Source organism: Paroedura picta, chromosome 5 (assembly GCF_049243985.1).
Source record: "Paroedura picta isolate Pp20150507F chromosome 5, Ppicta_v3.0, whole genome shotgun sequence".
NCBI classification, from domain to species: domain Eukaryota; kingdom Metazoa; phylum Chordata; class Lepidosauria; order Squamata; family Gekkonidae; genus Paroedura; species Paroedura picta.
In genome coordinates this window covers 70,367,098-70,390,874 of record NC_135373.1, presented here as the reverse complement: position 1 = coordinate 70,390,874, position 23,777 = coordinate 70,367,098, and the positions used below count along the sequence as shown (strand labels likewise).

At 40.2% G+C, this 23,777-nt stretch overlaps 1 protein-coding gene across 7 annotated transcripts in view; it reads left to right on the top strand.

Moving 5' to 3' along the window:
- Positions 1-23,777, top strand: part of MET (MET proto-oncogene, receptor tyrosine kinase) — a 123,352-nt gene that overhangs the window by 42,591 nt on the left and 56,984 nt on the right. For 5 of the 7 annotated variants that reach the window (XM_077338443.1, XM_077338442.1, XM_077338439.1 and 2 more), the window contains exons 2-3: positions 7,399-8,619; positions 18,484-18,675. In XM_077338443.1, coding sequence (XP_077194558.1) covers positions 7,414-8,619; positions 18,484-18,675 — 1,398 coding nt within the window. In that variant the 5' untranslated portion in view covers positions 7,399-7,413. Of the gene's footprint in view, positions 1-4,606; positions 4,640-7,398; positions 8,620-9,615; positions 9,723-18,483; positions 18,676-23,777 lie in introns of those variants that run through there. The other 2 variants (XM_077338438.1, XM_077338444.1) reach the window with 2 other exon arrangements.

Below are 23,777 nucleotides of genomic sequence, written 5' to 3'. Positions count from 1 at the left end.
GGTCCTGTGAAGTAAAAGGCATAAGTGGACCAGAATTTCAAGTGGAGTTAATTTTACAGGAAATTAGACAGTTGAGGGGAAAATAGGTGATCCACTTTTATTCGACAACGACTTTTATTAAATAACCTCAGTGGGATACAGTGCTACACAGTCACCCATCCAAAGCAGCAATTTTTGCCTGGGGAGCTAATCTTTATAGTCTGGAAATGGGCAGCAATTCCAGGAGATCCCCAGGCCCCACCTGGAGGTTGGCTGTCACTGGTCTGAACATATTCCTTGAAGCCTGGAAGTCGGGCCTCAAAATTGTGTAATGCCCCCACAGCTACCTAGCTCCCCCTGACCTATTTCAGGTCAAGAAAACATTGCAGAGAGGAGGTAATGTTGCCAGATTGGTGTAGGTTCATGTTCTGGAATTCCACACTACCTAGGTGTGCATAAACCTGACTAAGGTCAAGACTGCTGTGCACAGAGAGACCTCCTCTTAGGGTTGCCATCTTCCAAGTGAGGCTCTCTACCCACCTCCCTCATGGGGAGTCTGCTATAGGGAGAAAAAGGGGAGGCGATTGGAAACTGCTTTGAGACACCTGAGGCCTGCAGGTTGACTGTGGCCCATTTTCTCAGACCTCTCCCATCCCCACATATCTCACAGGTTGTCTGTTGTGGGGAGACGAAGGGAAAGGGTGTTTGTAAACCGCCTTGATACTCCTTTGGGTAGTAAACAGCAGGGTACAAAAAATCTAGCTCTTCTTCTAAGGAGCAACCGTGAAAGGAGCTTGTGGGCACATAACATTTTATCAACAGTAAAAAAATGACAGAAGGAGCACGGGGGACTGTACTGTGACTACCCCATGTGGATTAGGGCAGGGGGACATTTCGGTGTCTGTGGCTTAATTCACACAAGGAGTGAAATGACATTGAATGCAGAACTGGGAGTAATTGTTTGCCATGTAATCTCCCCCTAAGAAGAATGTCCAGTCTGATTTCCCCTTCACATATCTGAAGACATGGCTCTGGAAAGCTCATCTGTAACAACTATGCCACAATTCCCAAAGGTCAGTCCTCTCTCACATTCAATGGACATTCCAAACCACAGGTTCTTGACACCCATCTCTCCACACCCATGCCTTCATTTGCCACCATGCCACCATAACCTCCCACACAGCACACACATTCAACCCCATGCCCTTGCAGACTGGGCAACTCCTCCCTTCTTCTTCCCACCGCCAAGCTCTAGCATCTGTTGTATTCCTAGATACAATGGGCTTTGCCCCTAGTAAATAAATAAACATGCAAACAAACAAGTAAGTAAGTTAATGGCTCCCAGTCATATATGGGAGATCACCAAGGAAGTACAGCCTTGCTATGCAGAGGTAGGCAATGACAAACTACCTCTGTTTGTCTCTTGCCTTATTGGGTTGCCATAAGTTAGCTGTGACTTGATGGCACTTTCCATCATTAGAACGTTTTGGACAAGATGAACGGTTAGATCTGTTCCAGTTGTGGAAGTAGAATCCTCTAGTTGAATAAGATGTGTGGTGTCCAGAAGAAGCATGGCTCAATGCCTAGTGCCCAGATGAATACAGCAAGATGGCTGAATTTGCTTGGAGTTATTCTTGTCTAAACCTATTGAATTTAGTGGGCTTGGACAAGAGTAACTCTGCATAGGAGTGCTCTATAAAAAGATTGTGACGGTCAAGATAATCAGATATAAAAGAGAAGCATTGTACATAATACATTGCTCTAACTGTGTTAGATTGTCAGTCAGCAGGAATTTTGCTTAGAAGTGAAAGGAAAAACTTAGCACCACACTTGCAGTAATAAAACTTAGTCAGCCTACATATGTTTCCAAGAACAACAAGTCAACCACAATGCTTACTTTTGCACCTCTAGTAGCATGTAATTGCTGACAACCCTTGTGGTAGCAGGCCAAGCCCCCATATAGTGGCTTACAATGGAAGATGGCTGTTTTATGACAGAGAATTGAGGTCATGCTGTCTAAAAACAGATTTGCTGGTGACTGTGTGGATTGTTGCTGGATTTGGTCTTCTGTGTGAGGTGTTTTTTAAACAAAGCACCATGTCTTTATTAGCACTCTTTGTATTCCCCCCCATGCCCATTGAACTTGGACAGTATCTAAATAGACATCTGTAGTATTGCAGTCCTGGTTCAGCTGGACTCCAAAAACATAAATGTGTTTCATCTGTGTTATCAAAGAAAGTATTCATACATTTGAGGTTAATAATTGTCACAAATACTTTGATGAATGTAAAGGTCAAATGCTGAACTGTTTAGTTATACCCCAGCGAAAGCTTTTAGATATTTCCCTAAGACACGTCAACAAGCTCATTTTACAAATATCTAGGTGTTTTGTGCACAGGCTAATGTGGTTTTCTATTGCTGCATTGTCTGTACTGATACAACTGCAATTGGACTTCACATGGCAGTTCTCTCACCTTTCCTATTCTAGTCCCCCAGCAGTGACAACCCCACTGCGACTTTCCCATGGTTTTATTTTAATCAACAATTTTATATCATAATGTTATGTATCTGTTAGGTTCATTTTTTAAAGTTACACTCTAGTGCATTTCCATGTGGAGACATACTTTCCCCCTTATATCTAAAAGGAAATGGGCTGGGGGCTTAATTTTTTTTTAAGTTGAGAATTCAAAGAACATGATATACAGATTTTTGTAATGTTATTCAATTTCTGATGTAAAATTAAGAAGCCCCCCACCCAATGCCAGGAGAGCTTTAAAGCAATAATTTATTTTGATATTTGAGGCCAATGTTCTTTTTCGTAAAATAGCACTATGTGTGGACCAAAGTGATTATTGAAATACCAGGGTCAGAATGGGAATTGACAAATATGCTAGTAAATTCACAGGGCCCCCCTGTGAATATCAGCAAAGATATCTATAATTGGTTAGAATATTGTTGTTGCATTTCAGCAGGCATTTTCAGCTGGATTGGCATTCCTAGAGAGGAGAATCCAATTACAGTAGTACATATTTCAACCATATGTAGACCTAGCCTAATACTGGATGTTTCATAGTGTTACTCTAGGCAGCATCTCATTTTCCTGGCTGTCATAACTGACTGATGGTTTTCTGTCGATGTTATAAGAAAGATAGTATTTGTTGATGCTTAAGTCATTGAGTTGATTCTTCTGTTAATATTAACTCTATGGCTCTAATATTTCTGCCTTAAACAAAGTAATTTATATTGATGGGCCACTCTAATACCACATATAGACTACAAAAACATTTAGACTTTGGTTCTTCTTTCTTCCCACCCTTCCTTCCTTCCTCCCACCCACCTCACAAGATGACTGTCACAGGGAGATGAAAGCAATTGTAAGGATGATTTCAGACTCCTTAGGGTAGAGAAAAGCAGAGTATAAAAACCAACTCTTTTCCTTTTAAGAATTAGTAAAATAGAAGATGAGGAAGAAGAAGAGTTGGTCCTTATATGCCGCTTTTCTCTACCCGAAGGAGGCTCAAAGCGGCTTACAGTCACCTTCCCATTCATCTCCCCACAACAGACACCCTGTGGGGTGGGTGAGGCTGAGAGAGCGCTGATATCACTGCTCGGTCAGAACAGTTTTATCAGTGCCGTGACGAGCCCAAGGTCACCCAGCTGGTTGCATGTGGGGGAACGCAGAATCGAACCTGGCATGCATGTGTTATGGCCCATCCAAAAAAGGTGCCCCCCAAAAGTGCTTTCTGGGGAAATATCCAGAGGGCAGGCATTGTTCAGACCCCATAAATCCAATCCTCATGAAACTAGGAAGGCAGGAAGTAGAGAGTCAGCCAGAGATCCCTGTGAGTTTAGTGTCATTAGCTTGCACACTCTTGAACCTGTCCCTATCAAAATGACGTTAGGCAGTGTTCAGGAGTATATAGAATGGATTCTGTGCAAGCTAGAGAAACCAAATGTGGAAGGCATGTAGAAGAGCATCTGAGGGAGGTCCTCTGTGAGTCTGGTGTCTCTAGCTTCCACAGAATCTGTACCATATACTCCTGGACCTTCTAAACCTGTGCATGTCAAAATGGTGTATAGAACAGATTCTGTGCAAGCTCGAGACATCAAAGTCACATGGGACTTCCTCTGGATCTCTTCTTCATTCCCTCCAAGTTATTGCTTTGAAGTTTTGTAAACATTTTGATTGAGCAGAAACAGCCTGTCTGGAAATGCATCCTCTCCTAATGCAGAACCTTCACAAATGGCTTGTGTGTGGAAATTTCATCCTGGTTGACCCAACATGAACTTGACTTTGCAAAGAATACACCAGTCAAAATTCATCCCAAATATTAGTTTTTGAGCCAGTTCGTGCCCATCCCTATTGAAGATACAAAGGACTCACTTCTGTTAAGTCTCCTGTTTGTGCAGATTAATAGTAGAGGCCACAGGGGTAAGAAATGCAATATTTATTATCTGCAGTATTTATTACCAATTTATTGTCTTGCACTGCAGAAATGCAATTGTCTCTATAAATCAGTTATATTTGTCTAATTTTTTACAGCTTAACCAACACAAATACATAATTTATGAAGTATGGCTTGATCCACATAGCCAGGGCAGAGCTTTCACATTAGGATTTGCCTGCTGCAGCTTCTTACAAATGGCATCTAAGGGTCAGGTACTGTTTTATCAGTTGTTCTTAAGTAGTGGGGTAAGACACAAAAGTAGTCTAGGTGAGAAGCAGAGTTTTTGTGTCAGTTACCAAGATATCACTCTCCCTAATCCCAATAATACCATTGTGATTTTTATTGATTATCCAGTTACTGCTGCAGTAAAATTTATGCTCATTTGTGTTATTACAAATTTAACTCCTAATGGAATTGTTATTTTTTCTTTATCATTTAATTTTATACCAATACAATTTGGTGGTGAAAAATGCAAACAAATTCTAGTAAATTTATGATAACCCCATGGGGCAGGGTGGCCAAACAGTGGCTCTCCAGATGTTCATGGTCTACAATTACCATGAGCCCCTACCATCACCATGGACCTTTGGAGAGCCACAGTCTGCCCACCCCTGCCAAAGGGTTTTCAAGGCAATAGATGTACAGAGGCCAATTGCCATTGCCTACCCTTGTGTAGCAACCTTAGACTTCAAAGGTGGTCTCCCATCCACATACTAATCTGGGCTAACCTTGCTTAGGTTGCAAGATCTGACAAGATCAGGCTAGCCTGGACCATCCAGGTCCAGCCTATACATTTGCTCCAAATAATACTACTGAAATTATTTATGTTCTTACAACTTACTGTACTTTATAAATATAATAATAGAATGCCTGTAAACTTACTGAAGTCTGTCCATGAAAAGATGGAGTTTTTGTTTCTACCAGGTAGGACCCAGATTCTTTGATAGAGAGGTTGATGGAATATAAGATATGGAAAGTTCAGAACTACTTGAGAACAGTTTCCAGTATGCCAAAGGGGGTAGGAGATAAGCAGAAAGTGGAGATTCTTCTTTGCCTAAATAGATGTATCTTTTTTTGTTGGATCCAAATCAGTGCACCATGCAAATAAAAACTGTAAGATTAATAGTAATATGAGATTATTCTTAACTTTGTTAAGGCTTCATTTCATTTTTTTGGAAATCAAAGATGCTTATGATCTTACTATTGTGAGCATAACAATGCCATTCATCTGTAGCCAAATAATATTTTCTGAAAAATCTTGTAAACACCATATGGACATTGCTACATTTAGATTGTTTAATTGTTTTCTTCTAAGGAAGCTAAATTTAGTTTAGGAACTACTGCCTAAGTATCAATAGAACAATGTTTGATGTGACTTTTAACGAAATGTTGAAAGTCAGTATAAAACCCACTTCTTCAACCACAATTCATCCACTGTCAGTTTTAAATATCACTCTTGTCACGAGTCTTTGATTTTGAGAAACCACATCAAACATGAATACAAAGGAAGAAAATTGCTAGGTTAGCCCCTTTATAGGTCTAATTAGCATGCTACTACTTTTGTCTGAATGACAGCATTTCTTTCCTGACTGTGCAGTCTGAAGTCTTTTCAGGATGACTTCTTGGTCTGAGGATTTTTGGGGAGAAAGATTTCTTGGCATATGCTAATAAGCAAAATACACAGAAATATCCAGTGCCTTGGGAATGTCATACTACTAGAAAAGATAAAATGTTTCCATGCAATTGATAGCAAAATATTTTCACCTTTGTCAAGCAACCCTTTTTCCTTACAATAATAGTGATTAACAAAATTGTGTTTATATGACAGGACAATAATGTGACACTTGGATTAAGTATTACGTTGCATGAACATGCTAGTACAAGCCTCCTACTACTTCCAGTGTGTGTCAGCCTATTTCAAAGGAGGTTTTGCTATCTTTTATGCACAAGTAGATTAATTGCAAATCCACTGAGACTATAAAGTATTTCATATTATGTTATAGTAGAGTATGTGTAAAATGTTTGTTGACATCTACATTTTAAATGCCAGTTTATACTCACAGTGGATTTCACTGTAAAATTGAAAGAGCTGAATTAGATTCTATTTATTGGCAAGTCATTTCCCCTGTACCGAGGAATTAGTGGTCTTTAAAATTTAGGATTGACTTTCAGAAGAACAAAACAGAGCTGTCCAAGTCTAGATGACTGCAAAGGGAAAGATACGCTGATATTTCCTCCCTTGAGAGCTCCATGCTTAGAAGGGGCTATAACGGTTTTCTTACCCTATAGCACAGTGTTTCAGTCTCAGCCCTCTGTAACAAGATGTAATCCTGAACAACCAGAAAAGTGTCCTCTTGGGGCTGCTTTCACCACTCCTTACTTTACCTTAATGTGGTTTGTGTCCATGGCTGTGCTTGCCCTCTCAGAGCCTTATTCTGCACAGCAGCGGCAGTGCTGGGATACTATCGGGAGTTTGTGATGGGGTCATTTGCCCTGCTGCTTCTTGTGTCCCCATGGGGATCCGTTTTTAGTGGTGTACCCTGTCTGCCCCAGAATTCTGCCTCCATATGTGGCAGCTGGGGCAGAAAGATTCTGCTGCAAGGGGGGGGTAGTGTTTTTTTTATGAAGGTGAGATTGCATAGCAACATAATCTCACCTTCATGAAAATAAAGAAAAATGCCCCATCCACACAGGAATGCACTGGGTTGGGCCCCTTGACAGAAAAGGGAATGTGGAAATACCTCCATTCCCTTGCTGTGGGGCAATGAAGGCCCTAAAGCTGGCCAGTGTCAGACTGGTGCTGCCAACGTGTGAAAGTGGGGATTAGCCCCACTTTCATATGAGTGCCAGACCGGCCTTTTCCCCTTTTGTGGAAAGGTCAGAGAAGTGTTAAACAGTTTTATGGCTGTTTTATTTGCTGTTTATTTCCTATGTGAATTATTAACATTTTTCAAAATATATGTTTTGACAGGAAAAATCTGCAATAATGAAGCCTTTTGTTACGTCCACTTCTGGGATTATTGTAGTTTTGTTGACCTTGGTACCGTGGAGTCATGGCAAATGTAAAGACCCAGATTCAAGACCAGAGATGAATCTGAACATCAACTATCAACTCCCTAACTTCACTGCAGAAACTCCAGTACAAAATATAGTTTTGTATCAGCACCATATCTATGTTGGAGCAATTAACAAAATCTACGTCTTAAATGAAAGCCTTCACAATGTCTTTGTGTACAACACTGGACCCGTGCTTGAGAATCCTGGCTGTGCCCCTTGTGAAGATTGTAAGCATAAAGCAAACCATTCCAGTAGCTCATGGAATGATAACCACAACATGGCTTTGCTTTTAGAGACTTACTATGAAGATCAGCTCATCAGCTGTGGTAGTGTGGCAAAAGGAACTTGTGTACGCCATGTCATTCAAGCTAATAACCCTGCTGACATTGGGAAGGAGGTCAAGTGTATGTACTCAAAGCACATGTCTGATGAGTCAGGCCAATGTTCTGATTGTGTGGTAAGCCCTTCAGGAACTAAAGTTCTCGTAACAGAAAAGGACAGGTTTGTGAACTTCTATGTTGGAAATACAGTCATGAATTCATCTCAGCCAGACCATTTACTGCATTCGATATCAGTTCGAAGATTAAAAGAAAGCTTGGATGGATTTGAGTTTCTCACAGCTGACTCATATATTGATATCCTTCCACAATTCCGAGATTCCTACCCCATTAAGTATATTCATGCATTTGAGAAGGACCACTTTGTATACTTTCTCACTGTTCAGAAAGAATCTCTTGATTCCCAGGCTTTTCACACAAGGATCATACGGTTCTGCTCTTTAGATTCTGAGTTGCGTTCATATATGGAAATGCCACTTGAGTGCATGTACACTGAAAAACGCAGGAAGAGGTCAACCAAGCAGTTAAATGAGGTCTTTAATATTTTGCAGGCTGCATATATTGGTAAGCCAGGAGCAGCCTTGGCCCAGGAAATGAACCTTGATATGAAAGATGATATTTTGTATGGTGCTTTTGCCCAAAGTAAACCAGACTCTCCAGAACCAACTCATAAGTCTGCTGTCTGCTTAGTCTCTATTAAAACCATCAATGAATTCTTCAGCAAGATTGTGGACAGACAAAACATGAAATGTCTTCAGCATCTCTATGGAAAGGACAGCAAATACTGTTTGAACAGGGTAAGTCTGCATGGTGTTATCACGTACTAATGAACTGCTCAAGTTGTCTAATGACCCTACCCATCCCCAGTCTCATTTGCATTGAAAATTCCATTTTTTAGTTCATAGACTCATTGATTTCAGTTGTGAGTAATAACTATTTTCAGGGCAACTGTTTTTGGCCTAATTCCAGAACCGATCATTGTTAATTTTTGTTAATTTTTTAAGTTGCCCATTTAAATACATAACAATTAGGCAGTGATAATCCATCTTAGTAAGAAGCTTTTCCTGTAAATTGAACATGGACATCACTAAAAATAGTATAAGGGGTAAAGCATGTATTAGAGATGACACTTCCATCCCAGCAAGTCTTGCTCAGCGAACTCAGTCCAGCATAATGTTCAAATGGGACCGTAAAGACACTATGGTGCCTAATACAGAAGTTCCCAACTTTGTTAAGCCTTTGGGCACTTTTGGACTTTTAAGAAAGTGTTGTGGATGCCACCACGAAATGGCTGGCATGGGAAGAGAGACCAGTCATAAAATGGCTGCACTTGCAACAGCTTGGAAGGTCCCAAGCCAAATCCTTTTTTGTGATGAAAGCAGCTATGTCCAAACAGGCATCCCACTGTATGTGGTGATTCTGGGAGGTGAGTCAGGACTGACTTCTTGCTTTAAGAAAGAAACTAGAGAGCACCATGAACATCTTTGCTGGGGAGAGAAGGGTGATGTAGTTTACACACCCATTCCATCAAAAGTAGATTTGCGGCTGCGTACTTGTCAGCAGCAGTTCCAAAATCCATTCACTTTCACTCAAAAATGTTTTTTTTTCCTACCTGGGCTACACATCTTAGATAGTATGGTACTCTCAATCCGCTCCCTGACTAGTAAATATAACTACAAGAAAAAGACAAGCCATTTTAAAGGCAATGCAAAAATTCATTACAGTATTCTGGTATTACATTTAGGTTCTAAAGATCTTTCTGGCCCTTTGGAGCATCTGGTGGGGACAAAGCAAGAAGATCCCCTTCTGAGATCAGTAGGATAACAACCATTATCTTACACAGTTTTTGTTCTAAGTCATAAAGAAACAGGAAATGCTGAGAAGACAAGCCAGACATGAGGTCTGTTTAGAAAATTGTGTTCAAGGAAGTTGAGTTGCATAAGAATATTTAACATAAATTAGGCATGGTGGGTTTTATCCATTGTACTGTATGAGTTCCAGGATGGGCCAGAAAATTTTGTAGACTTCTGAAATACCAACCTCTGGGGTCAACAACAGGAGATTTTGGCTTCCTTTACTTTACTTACATACTTTCTAGGACAAATAGTAGGCAATGTGGAGATCAGGATATTGGATTAGATAAGTTACCTTCAACTTTTCTATATTTAGAATCTGTCTTTAATCCTTTGGTAGTAGCATGGGGCCCACTGATCCTACAAACTTATGACAGGAACCCAAGTGAGCTATGAATTCTCCAGTGTTAAAGCCATGAGTGTAGACACCAGACCAAGAAAACTGGGGATAAGAAACAGAAACCAGGCATTAAAAGGTGTACCATAATAAGGAAGAAGCCAAGAGTCAGAGCAGTGGGAGAATCCTCTCCAGCACTGACTTCACTTCATTGTACTGCTTCTTATCCCAACTTGTGTACAAAGAGAGGCAAGACCTCTGTGAATGTGCAGTAGTTGCAAGTCCTTCTAAAAAAAGCATTTCCCTCCCACCTACCCAGAATATGGCCACTCTGTAGAATCTTGTGACCAAACAGGTGGGACGTTGTGACCCACCTGAAGTTTCTGACTCATGAAAACTCATGGACTAAACAGACTGTTAGCCAGATCTGGATATAATCTTATGTTAACAAGATTTTGCAAACTAAATTTATTTTGAATGATTATGCCAAAAGGTGATCCAGAACTGCAAATATTTTTTTATTTTTTGATCTAATTAAAGTTGTAGATGGCTTAAAATGAGTACAAGTTAGAAAAGTTTTCTTCTGCTACTTAAAATGCAGAAAAGTTCTGCTGGAAACATGCTACAAAACCAGTGATTAAATATCTCCTCTTCCTTTTAAAGCACCCACTCTTGCAGTGCTCATAACCATGAGCAGGATCCACCAATTTCTCCTGTACCATTCCATATCTGTTTTCATGGGGAACTTTGAATGGATGTAGAACTTGTGGCTCTTTCCTGTAGTATTTTTTTTTAATTTCAATGAGAAAAGCAAAAAGGGATCATAGAAATGGAGGGAAACAGCACTGAAGTTGTTTAATTGAAACTAAAACAATTATTGTTAACCATCTTGGAAGCTTCTGAATCATTTCTCTGGCATTTTGTTTGCCACACTCATAGTGGGGGAAATTGAACACTGTGGTCTGGGCACAGATTCAAGCTTAGTCATTTTCAGCATGGGCAATTCAAGTCAAAGTTGCTAGCTTTTGCAGTTTATCAATGCTAGGCAACCTGTAATAAAATTCATGAGAGTCTCTGGTCTAGGGTTGCTTTCTACCCCCCTTTCCTTTTCAAGTGAGGTGTGGCAAAATAACTATAATTCTATGCTGTTCCTGTATCAAGACAGCACACAAGAAACATTTTGATTTTACAGACTGTTTGCCTCTCTTTATCACTCTGGTCATGGCATGATAAACTAGTTACCATTGTTGTCAAATGAAGATGCAAATAGAGGAAGATTTAGAAGGAGTGTGAAATTAAGGCAAGAGTCCTGCTGAAATGAAATCAAGGGAGTCAGTAAAATAAATACACAGTGACTTTTCTTTGCAAAGATGATATATGAGCAAAATTGAGTTATGTTTACATTATGATGGGAGAAAATAATTGCAATCTTCCATCAGGAAACCACAAAGACTTTTATTGATCTGTTGTTCTCAGGACATGTCCAGTAATATTTAATAAAATAGAGATAAATAAGTCCTTCAAGGCCCTGTAATGATGATCTCTGTTTTTATTACATATTTCTGGCAGCAATAAAAATATCACATCTTTCAATCATGAATGGTTGATGGGGCTTTATTTTAAAGATTTACACCTTAAATGAAATTGATTGGATGTTGTCAGGAATACCAAATATTTCTTCAAAGAGTCATAGAAGAAAATATATCTCATTTTCCCATTTATTCATACCTTTTTGCAGTGTTACACAGAACTGTATAAAATATCTGAGAGTATGCAAGAGCCTAAAAATAAATATTCTTATCCTAAATAGGATATCACAAGAAACCAAAGTTATAATTGTGTATACTGCATAAAAGTGTCATATTCCTTCCTTGCTTCCTTGCTTCCTTGCTTCCTTGCTTCCTTGCTTCCTTGCTTCCTTCCTTCATTCCTTCCTTCCTTCCTTCCTTCCTTCCTTCCTTCCTTCCTTCCTTCCTTCCTTCCTTCCTTCCTTCCTTCATTGTGTTTCTATGCCACCCTTTCTCTAGAGTTCAGGGCAGTTCACAACATATGTAATATAGCATACAATAATTTTACAAACATAATCATAAAATCAGTTAAATTCCCATTATTAAAATTATAAGTTACATGTCAACAAGTTTCAGGCAGTATTCATATCAGTTTAGCATGGATCACAGTTGCCAGATCGGACATTGACAGATAGGATTTAAAACATCTGTCAGGCAGTCTTTGGTGTAGCAGTTAGGAGTGCCAGTTAGGTGTAGTGGTTAGAAGTGGGGACTTCTAATCTGGCATGCCGGGTTAGATTCTGCACTCCCCCACATGCAGCCAGCTGGGTGACCTTGGGCTCGCCACGGCACTGATAAAACTGTTCTGAGTGAGCAGTGATATCAGTGCTCTCTCAGCCTCATCCACCTCACAGGGTGTCTGTTGTGGGGAGAGGAAAGGGAAGGCAACTGTAAGCCTCTTTGAGCCTCCTTCGGGTAGAGAAAAGCAGCATATAAGGACCAACTCTTCTTCTTCTTCTTTATGACCTGAGCCTCCATGTCTTGTACAGAAAAAAACATGCACTGTTTCCTTACACAAATACCACAACAATGATGCTGGGCCCTTTGATTTCAACACAGGGGAAAATAAAGCTGGAGAATCTTTGAATCACCTTTGCATCCCAGCCCTTTCCTTTGATACTGAAACTACAGTGCTAAGGAATTTAGAAGCATGATTTTTAGCTAAACCAATGAATATATTTTCTAGCTCTGTTAGCAGTGGAAAATCTGAAGATACCCCCTTAAGAACCACAGTACAACTCAAGGCTGATGTCACAAATCTAGTTATTATGAGGTTCAGGTGCTTCTTCCCTCTCTTGGTCTTTTACTTTTGCCTTATGCCAATATTGAAAATTGATTTAACTCCAGGTAGCTGTAACATCTAATTGCAGATGTCTTCACTGAGAGTCAGTTTGTAGACTGGCATCTTGGCCTCTTAAGATTGGTATCATCCATATTAAGAATATAAGCTTCAGCAAAGGTGCCTGCTATTCAGATATCACAGCTGCTTGGAATTACTGCATGAAAGAAAAATACTAACTTGCTCCTGGCAATTAACCAGGTTCACATATATCACAAGCAAACTTAGGTTTGTTCATGTCAAACTGCCTGTATCTTCTGTTTTGTTTTACAACTCTGAACAGACACAGCTTATGCAGTAAGTACAAGTTTGGCTTTTATCTCGGGTGTATTCTTGCATTTTTGTCCTACATATGTCATCCATAGATTTATCTTTCCTGTCCTTTATCTTTAGAGACTTTTAAAAACCAGTACTCAAATTATTTATTTATTTTATTTTTATCCCACTTTTCTCCCCAATGAGGACCCAGTGAGGTTTATGTTTTCCCCCACTCGCTCATTTTATCTTCACAACTGTGAACTTTTACATATAACCTATGAACTATTACATATTATTTCCTCATTGCCATTGGCCTATTGCTAGATGGCATCTTTGTTTTCGGAGTTGGTAGCCCTGCTCAGTGACAGTTTGTGTGAATCACATCCTACTTTTCAAGTAGCTCTACCTCCACCATCATAGCTCCCATTTTTTGCCACCTCGCCATTTTTTTTACTTCAGAATTTAGCAAGAGTCACTTGCCTTGGGTGCACCATGAGAAAATATACTTCACTGCCAAACTTGCCTTTTGTATGTAGGTACATCTCACACTGAAAGTAAAACGGAAGAGAGAACAAGCTTTTTTACCATTTGTGCTCAGTATATTAATTTTGCCTTATGTAAGAGTTCTGTGAATTTTATAATTTATACTATGTTTGTTGGAGGTCTAGGCAACATCACAATAATTCCTGTATTGCTATTTCATTGACAAGCAAAATCATTCCAGAAAAGTTTATGGACAGGAAGCATTTGTTGACCTTGACCAATGAGTAGTAAAATCTTCATCATCAATATCTTCGTTTGTGTATTTAACACATATGGTCATGGTGATTTCTGTACTGTGCCTTAAAACATTACAAAGAAATTGGACAAAATACAATGATTGCATGGGCCCATTATGTCTTTATCTGAATCAATACTATTTACTTAGTGCTAATGTACTAACCAGATTACAAGAATTGATGCAGTGGTAATCAATATCAAAAGAAAATAATGGTATGAATGATTCTGACAGGAAAATGTGCATTGCTTTTAATTTGTACTAACTACATCAGCATTTGTCTTTTAAGAAATCTTACACAATATGCATGCACACTTTTCTGTTTTTTTACCTTGCATAATAAGAGTAGATAAATATTAAGTGTTCCTGGAAACCTTTTATTTTATTTTTTCTACTACAGATATGTTGGATCTGAATGATTAATTTCTATGGGTTTAGGGTCAGACTTGTGATATTCAGGTTTGCATTAGATAGCTGGCCTGATGAAGCATGTTAGGGTACCAGACCTGGTTTGACTGGGTTCAAATTTCTACTCTTTCATGGAAGCTCTTAAGGTCACTCTGACTTGTCACAATGCCTAAACTGCCTTACAGGGTTGTTGTGAGAATGAAATGAAGAAAGGGAGAACAATGTGAAAGCCACTCTCGCTCCTGATCAGGGAGAAAAGTGAGAAATAAATAAAATATTAAACTCATTATCAATGGTTTCCAGAAGCACCAATTACTTCTTATTTTAGATCCCAAGTTTTTCTAAGTACAAATTTTGAGTCTGGTGAGGCCCCTCAAATTGATTTAGTAGTTTTTGTAGCTTGGATCCTAATCAGCATATATAGATGTTGTGCTAGAGGAAAGCTACTTCATGTTGGGCCAGCCCCTCAAATCACGCACATTAGGGCCAGTGGATCTTAAGGAGCAGTCTGGGAAGTAAGTAAATTGGGGAGGGGCAGGGAATGGCAGAAACTCTTTCCCTACCCTTGCAAACAAAAAAGGTGTTAGAGGAACTGTTCCTATTTCCAGACCTTTATTAGGTAATGGGAATAAGGGGGGAATTTTGGAACATTTCTTGGAAGAAAACCTTTGTGTGTGTAACTATCCATCCAGTCATCCATCCATTCATCTTTCCTTCTTATTAAAAGTGTTGTATTGCCTAAAGTTAAAGTTTGTTCTGAGAATTTGGTGTCATCCAGAAGCAGGTTGAGAATTTCTTCCTTTGAACACCAGGATACACACTTGTTAAATGAATATAGACCACAGCTGTAAATGCCTTACAAATATTTCTGAATAGCAAAAAGTCGTAGATGCATAGATGCAAAATAATTTCCAGCAAACAACAAATTATTATTAGGAACAAGCAAAATATATTTTGTGACTTCACCTTCATGGATTAAATGTAATTGCCTGCACCTCATAACTTTCCAATTTAGATTTACTTCATAGGAATTTTGTTCATAATGAGTCACAGATGGACTTTGTACTTTCACTCATGTATAGGGAGGAGAGAAGCAACACCAAGCCACATACCAGTTGAGGTCCTGCTGAATTACAATATTTGTGGAATGTGTCACTAGAATTTGGTGTCATGTTTATGAATGTATAATCCAGAGATAATGGGCATTTTCCATATTGGCAGCCAAGTGAATAGTTTAGAGAATATGTGCAGGAAAGGAAAGAGATAAACTATTTCCTCAAGGCTAAACTCAAAGAAACCTCCTAGAATTCAAGCAGTACAGTTGATATCCATGATGAACTGCCTGCTAAGATTTTAGGTAGATAGATTAATACGCCTAAATGTATTGAGATGGCAACAATAAAAAACTTTGCGCACATTGTTTATATAAAGGAAGAGCTTATATTTCTGGAGTAATCAAATATACATTAAATTTTGTAATTATAAGACGAAACCATAGTTCTTATGTAGATGTTAACTATGGCAGTGGCTCCATTCCCTCCCTTTCTAGTACACATTTAAAATGATTATGTACAGGAAAAAAGATGCCATAATACTGAAAATTTTACAATTGCCTGCAGAAGTTAATACCTTGTGTGCTCCTTGATTAACTTTACTGCTAAAGGAGACAGAAGGCTTGAGTTAGATTGTTTTGTACCAGCAAAACTTTATGATTAATTAAGAAAATCCAGTCGCACTTTGTGAAGGTACCATAATGAACACTATCCGATACAATCTGGTCCACTTTGTTGGGTGAAGAAGAATTTACCTGTGTGCATGCATCTGTTGCCAGTGCATATATGTTGTCAGCACATAAATGCTTACCCTTGCTACAGATCCTGGTACAGTACTGCATACTGTTTTATATGAGATGCTGCTTGTGTATCTCTGTGGGTTAGTTCTTGCTTGCCTGACATTTAATTTAAATTGGGTTTCTGACCAGTGAAACACTGGACATACTGTTTTGAGAGCAAGTCTGCCCCCCCCCCGGTATTATTCCTTTCCCCTGACTGTGCCACCAAGCCCCTTTTATAACTTCAGTTTTGCTGAAATGCTTTAGTTTTGTTGAAGTGACATCATCACCATTTACTTTGAATATAACTAAAAGTTTTCTTTTAAAACTAAAAAGTTTTCTAGCAGGTTTTCCCTCTTTTCCATTGTGATTATTATTTGCTTATTATATAAGCAAAATGAGTCAGCATCCTTCTGAAGCTTACTTCTTGATCAAGTGGTAGCTGAGAGGAATTTTCTTACAAGTATTCAGGAAGCACCTAAGCAAGGCTTTTGCATCAGGGTTACTTGATGGCCCTGGAAGGATTTCCTGAATGAGTGGGAGTTAATTCATTTTTAATATATTTTTAAAATTAGTTGAATTTAAAATTTGTTGAACGTCAGGTGATATGACCATATATGCTCATATTGACCTGACCTGCCTCCCAAAATAGGCCTGGAGTGGGGGGAAGGGAAGAGGCTCTGGGTAGGTGTATGCTTTGCAGGCTATGCTTTCCAGCCATATTATGCACCACTTCTAGGGGTTCTTGAAATCTGAAGAATGTTTCAGGGGTTTTTCAACAGTAAAAAAGTTGAGAACAGCTGACCTATATAAATTGATGGTCTGAGGTGCATTCAGGTATCATTGACCTTGAGTGTATATATAAATATATAGCTTGTTGAAAGCACATTCTTAGTATTAAAAAAAATTAGCTAGTAGTCTGATCACCATATGCCTCTAGCATCCTGATCTGTGAGAAGCTGAGATGAGATTAATAGGAATTAACATTTTAAAAATTTATTTCTAGCTGAAACTTAAAATATTTTCATTGTCATTCTGGCTTGCTTTAAAGAACTGCTGTGTAAGCTTTGGAAATTAATGGACACATCTGCATTTGCTGCCTCAATAAGTTTTGCAATAATCTACTTTAATTTTTTTTTTAATATCACTAAATTGATTAAAAAGGCAGCAGTGTTTTCTTTGTGTGCTGTTCCATGTATATGCTATAACAGAAGCTTGTCACATACTCTGATATTGAATTTCTTATAGAAATCTAAATGGTCCTTGGTGATTATCTGGAATGGAAGATGAAGCATCAATAGTAACTGAGTTCTCAGTTAATAGATTGCAATTGAATTGTCAGTATAACATGGATGGGCTCTATTTTGAACAACTAACTTACAGTGTATTGTTCAGGGAGTAATTTCCTTGAAAAGAAAGACTTGTATCTCCTGTTATTGAATAAGAGGATTAAAAATGAAAAATAATCTATTATGGTAATAGCCTTGATAAAATAAAACAGTATTGGCAAGTATAAATTTTGGGTGGCAGGAGGTCAAAATATTCCTGGCCTAATTAAATTTCGTTGGTATCCCTATACTTTTGCTTCTTGACAGGCCAAGATGTTCTGGTCGTCATCATGTAATAAAAGTAAAATGGATAAGTACCAGTGAGATATTTGAATAACTATTGTTTGATGTTGGGAGGATAGAAGTTTATGGTGGTCTATCTACTCTGGTTTTTACTGATTGTGAAGATGGACCTGTTAATGCATCTTTGTTTGTTCTGAAGGCATTTCAGGGTTTTTATTTTTAAAAACAAGCTTTGATATCTTATAATCCTGTTTGCTCCATACAATCACAAACAGTTGCTTACGAGTCTCTTCCATAAAACTAAGAAGTGATTTCATGAATAATTTTCATTCTGTGTTTTGCTTATTTGAATAAAGCCTCTCTAAGGAGCCATCCTACAAATGGGTGAGCTGCTTATTCATGTGTGTGTTCAATAGTGGCTCCCATCCTGTGGAATTATCTGCCTGAAGAGGTCAGAAGGGCTTTCATGCACCCATCTATCCTCATAATACACAAAACAGTCATGTTCAAGAGGGCATATCTAAACAGAAAGTAGAACTGTATTAGAATGGAATAGCCTAGGAAAGTGCCATTATAATTGTGCTTCAAATAGTTCACTGCTTGCATTGTTCCTTAATTCTGTGATTGCATAAACAAAATAAATAATAAGAAAATTAATTTTCCGTTATCTGTGGCATACTGTTTTTTCTGTCTCACAAAACCTGTAACTTTCTTACAGTCCTTTTCAAGAAACGCCTCTTACTGTGGAGCGCAGGATGACGAGTACCGAGTGGAGGTTACAATGCCTTTGCAGCGGATTGACTTATTTGCAAAACAGTTCAATGATGTCCTGTTAACTTCCATATCTGTCTTCACTAAAAGGGATCTAACTATAGCAAATCTTGGAACATCTGCTGGCCGCTTCTTGCAGGTAAGTGATGCTGCTGGTTTATCTTCATTCAATGGCTTTACCTATGTGATAGGAAATGAAATTATAGGGATTGGGAGGAAGAAAAGCTTCATTTTAATGGGCATACACATTTGATTTTAATGAGAACAAAAAAATGTCTGAGTTGTATAGATTAATGTTTTATCTTGTTCCCCTTTGATCCTTACTGCCCTGCCATATTTGGGTTCAGGAACTTGATAGTTACTGCTGCTGAAATTATGCATACTTTTCTCTTCTTTAGGTCCTTCCTCCTTTAATTTGTAACCGGCTATCTCTTTGAAGTAGGGTGATGAGATTGCTTTTCCTAAGCAGATACTTCTCACATAATTATTTGTTTCACTCAGCAGCCAGTGCTTCTACTTGGTGGCTGGTTCAAAAAGCTGCCTGTATTTTTATACACATTGCAAATTAACACATACCACAAAGCATACATGGATCATTTGTTGGGTTATTTAGAAAATGTATAAATAGCTTCCCTAGAGGTCTTCTATTTGCTTGATCTATTCTAGGCAAGAAAGTTCTGTTTCATTAGGTCATGCTGAGTAGCCTCTGTGATGTGGGGGTAAATTCCTATGTGATGTCCATATTGTGGGACAATACAATATGAACTAATCCATCTGATCCTAGAAAGTATCTGGTCTCTACTGGACAATCGACAATAGATTGGAAGTGTGCCAGAAGATATATGAAGGACCTTCTCTCTGCGTGCCCATTATACTCTTCCCAGCAGCTCCAGGTCGTTGTGATCCTTCCCTCTAGTAATCTTGGTTCTTTATGCTATTTCAGTGCATTTCCATGGTTCCCTGTGAATTAGCATGTCTGAGAAAGGCCACAATCTCTAAGGGCTTTTAGAAAGAGATATAGGGCAGAGAACATGTTGATAAGATTTAACTTAGGGATGGTATTTCATGGTGTTAAGGCAGTGGTTCTCAACCTGGGGGGGTCAAATGACCCTTTCACAGGGGTCATGGCAGGGCAAGCAGCTTGGCCAGGGGGGATGTTGCTACTGTTGCAGCTTTTCCCGCATGTCCCTGCGCTCGGCCACCAGCCGCTCCAGCAGTGCCTCCATCACAGCACAGTCTCCCGCCATCTGCTCCAGGTGCCAGTGCAACTCGGCGGGTCAAGAGGCAGAACTGAACTGAGAACCCTGGAAAAAAACCAATTTGAATGCAATCATGAACAATGGTCTTTACTTCATTAGTCAGTTTTGGTTTAATTTCTGTGAAAGAACACTTGCATAATTTTATGTTTGGGGGTCACCACAACATGAAGAACTGTATTAAAGGGTTGCAGCATTAGGAACCATTAGGAAGGTTGAGAACCACTGTGTTAAGGTATCTTTTAATGCCAACTGGAATATTTGTTATAAGCTACCTTGACCCCTATTGGGAAATACAATATACAATAATAAATGCATTGAGTGTTTTATTCCAGTTTGGTGTAGTAGTTAGGAATGCGGACCTCTAATCTGGCATGCCAGGTTCGATTCTGCACTCCCACACATGCAGCCAGCTGGGTGACCTTGGGCTTGCCACGGCACTGATAAAACTGTTCTGACTGAGCAGTGATATCAGGGCTCTCAGCCTCACCCACCTCAAAGGGTGTCTGTTGTGGGGAGAGGAATGGGAAGGCGACTGTAAGCTGCTTTGAGCCTCCTTCGGGAAGAGAAAAGCAGCATATAAGAACCAACTCTTCTTCTTCTATTTCCAAGAAAAAATGATTTAAACTGTGCTAGAAATTCTGATGGTTTTTAATTTAAACGTTCCACAGTGGAAAGCAAACTTGGCTACTTGCTTCATTAGAAAGAATGGTAGCATCAACATAATGTATTTTTTCTTGAAAGGCATCTGGTGAATTTTGTGCATCCTACAGAAAAGATGTGCAGTAACTTCTACAGAAGTGCAACTCATAAGATTTCTTTTCCCCCACAACAATTGCCTTATTATTCATTCATATCTTGGGCAAGAACTCCCCCCCCCAGCATTTTGCTCCCCACCCCCAGTCATATAAAACACTGAAGAACATAATACAATGCTTTCAGAGCACATTTCCTTTTTTAAGGCCAGCAAAGGGATCAAAAGGAATGCTGTTGCCTGAGATACATATTGCCATTAGCAGAAATGTTCATATCCAGTGTCTTAGCTTGGATTGAGTTACAGAGCAAAGTTATCATCAAGATCATACTATAATAACCCATGGAGCTCTCTTTTTCTTTCTCGTTTTTTCCTGAGCAGCCCCAGGGCCTGAAACAACCAACAGTAAAGAACGCAAAGCCTGCGTCTAATGCTTAGTAACAGCACACCCATGAAACCTATCCTTACCATATCTTGCCTTGAGATAATTTGATAGGAAGTGCAGAAAGTGCCTGTCTCAAGGACAGAGGAATTACAACATTTTCAGTGTGATGTATACTTACATTAGATTTCCCCCCTTTCTTTTTATTACCCAAGTCGTTGCTCAGGAAATTCTTTCAAACTTGTGTTCATTGTCAAATTCTCAGTACAGCACATAAGGGGAAATGTAGCTAATTCATATTTCACTGCAATGAATAGATATTTCATATTTCTGTGCAATTAATAGAATATGTTGTATATAAAAAATCAGCATATGTGTATTTTCATTTTTTGGGGTTGCAGTTGCTTCACTTCAAAGTAACACAGTAGTTATGTAATTTGTTAGCTCGATGTCCTCACTACCGGCCCAAACTAGCCAAGATATCATATGTATAATGTCAGAAGATACAAAGGTGATATGTTTTATTTGGCTCTGTGGAGCAGTGATCAGGAGAGCTGAAAATTACCACATATCAGAAACTGTAGTTGTCTATCTATCAAGAACTATTCAGATTCTTAGGTTCCTGTGTTTTTCACTTCCACTAAATCACTGTCATTTAGAATTGTTTAACGTGTGCTAGAGTTAGAGCTCCCAGTCCTAGTCCAGCAACCAGTGAAAAACCAGATGGGGTGGGGACAAGGGAGAAGACATCAGTATAACAGCATGACATCACTTTCGGGTTTCCTCTCTGGGAATTCCTCCACATTCTGTAGTTTTACCATAGATTTTACTACACTTCCTAGAGAGGCATGATGTTACAACAACAGACAATAGCAATTTTTAAACTTTATTTTTCTCCCACTACTGCTAAAAGTGACAGTAGGAAACACTAGCTCAGGTTGTGGGAAATGAACTAAATAAATACAATTGATTTGTGAACTTCATTTGCTATAGTTTCCCTAAACCAAACTCTTATGCATCCCTAAAGGCATCAGCAATGAAATTCTCTTAGACTGTTTCCACATTAGGGGACAATACCTAATTTTAGCCTCACTTTTGACTTTGATTTGATGATGCAAGTTGGCAGTCTACTTTCCACATTAGGGCTTTCCTCCTATCCTTTTCCAGGCTGTAATTCGCCATATGTTTTCTGCATTGGGGTTGGAAGGAGGCATCCTCTCGTGATGCTTTGCTCCCTTCCTGTGTTCCAAAAGGGTTTGTGTGTGTGTGTGTGCAAGGGCTGCCTGCTTGCACCATCCTTTTAATTGTACTCTTTCAGAATTCTGTACCCTCAATTGCCTCCCCTTGTTTTTTTTAAAAAGGTTATTGTGTTAAAACACTGCTGCATTGTAGTGGGCAAGACTATTCTTTTTACTACTTTAGAACAGTGGTCCCCAACCTGCGGGCCGCGGCCCGGCGCCGGGCCGCAAAGACCAAGGCGCCGGGCCGCGGCTCCCTCTCCCCGCCCCCCCCCGCAGTAAAAAACCCCCGCAGTAAAAAACCCGGGAAGCTACTTACTGCGGGGAGGGCCGGCCGCGCCCGCGCGGCCCGCGGGTGCGGCCCGATCAACGGGCGCGGCCGGGCGCGGCTCGCGGGCGCGGCCCGATCCGCGGGTACGGCCCACGGGCGCGGCCGGGCGCGGCTCGCGGGCGCGGCCCGATCCGCGGGTGCGGCCCACGGGCGCGGCCGGGCGCGGCTCGCGGGCGCGGCCCGATCCGCGGGTGCGGCCCACGGGCGCGACTGGGCGCGGCTCGCGGGCGCGGCCCGATCCGCGGGTGCGGCCCGCGGGCGCGGCCCGAAGCGTGGCCGTGGCCGCGGGCCCTGCGGGCGCGGCCCGATGCCCTGCCGGTCCCCAGCCTAATAAAGGTTGGGGACCACTGCTTTAGAAGGATTGGGGAAGGCAGGTATGGAGTTCCCCACACCAGCCTTCCCCTATCTGAGCCTGCAGCTGAATTCTGAAGGAAAGGGGGATGCGGGTGTGGAGAAATCCGTGTCTCCCCAATCTGAGCTTGCAGCTGCCTCCTGTAGCATCAGGGAAGGTAGGTGGTCAGATCTCATCGGAGAAGGGAGGCACAAAGTTCCCTGCACCAATCTTCACCAATGCTGGAGTAGGAAACTGTGAATTTGGATTGAGGGAAGGGAGGAACAGATTTCTCTACCCTCACCTCCCCCCATCCTTTGGAAGCTGTCTATGGCTTCAGACACACACATACACACACTCCTAGGGGGAAAGGGGGAGGCGGTAGACACGTGCAATGAAGGAGCACTTGGGAAGAGTTAGACCCACAATATATAGAATAGGAGAGCACTAGGGCACCTTTCCCATGGGAAAGAGGCATGTAGAAACACTGAAAATGATGGGCACAGTGAAAAACCCAAATGCACACATTTCCGTACTAAGCAGCTCCCAGTTAGACCCCATTAGACTCCACCTGAAAAGATGAAATCTGGTTTCCTGAGGATTCCTTTGCTGCAGGGCAAGTGCATGGGCAATTTGGGTCTGTGCCTAAAGAAGCTGATTTCAGTGCAGAAATGGATGAAAAAGTCAAATCTGAACAATATCACAAGTATGAAAACAGTCTTGGCCTAGGACAACATTACTGAACCCTTTAAGGCTAATTAGCCCAGAGTTGGCATGTTGCCAGTTTCCTATTGATGCTGTTTATTATTGACTCTGTTTCCTGTTAAAGCTGTAGGAGACTTAACAAACACAGTGGAATAGCATTCCAGCTACCTGTTCTGTAATTTAGAAGGGATATTTGTTTAATAAACTTGATTATAGTTTTCTGTTGAGGATTCTGGGGCAGTGA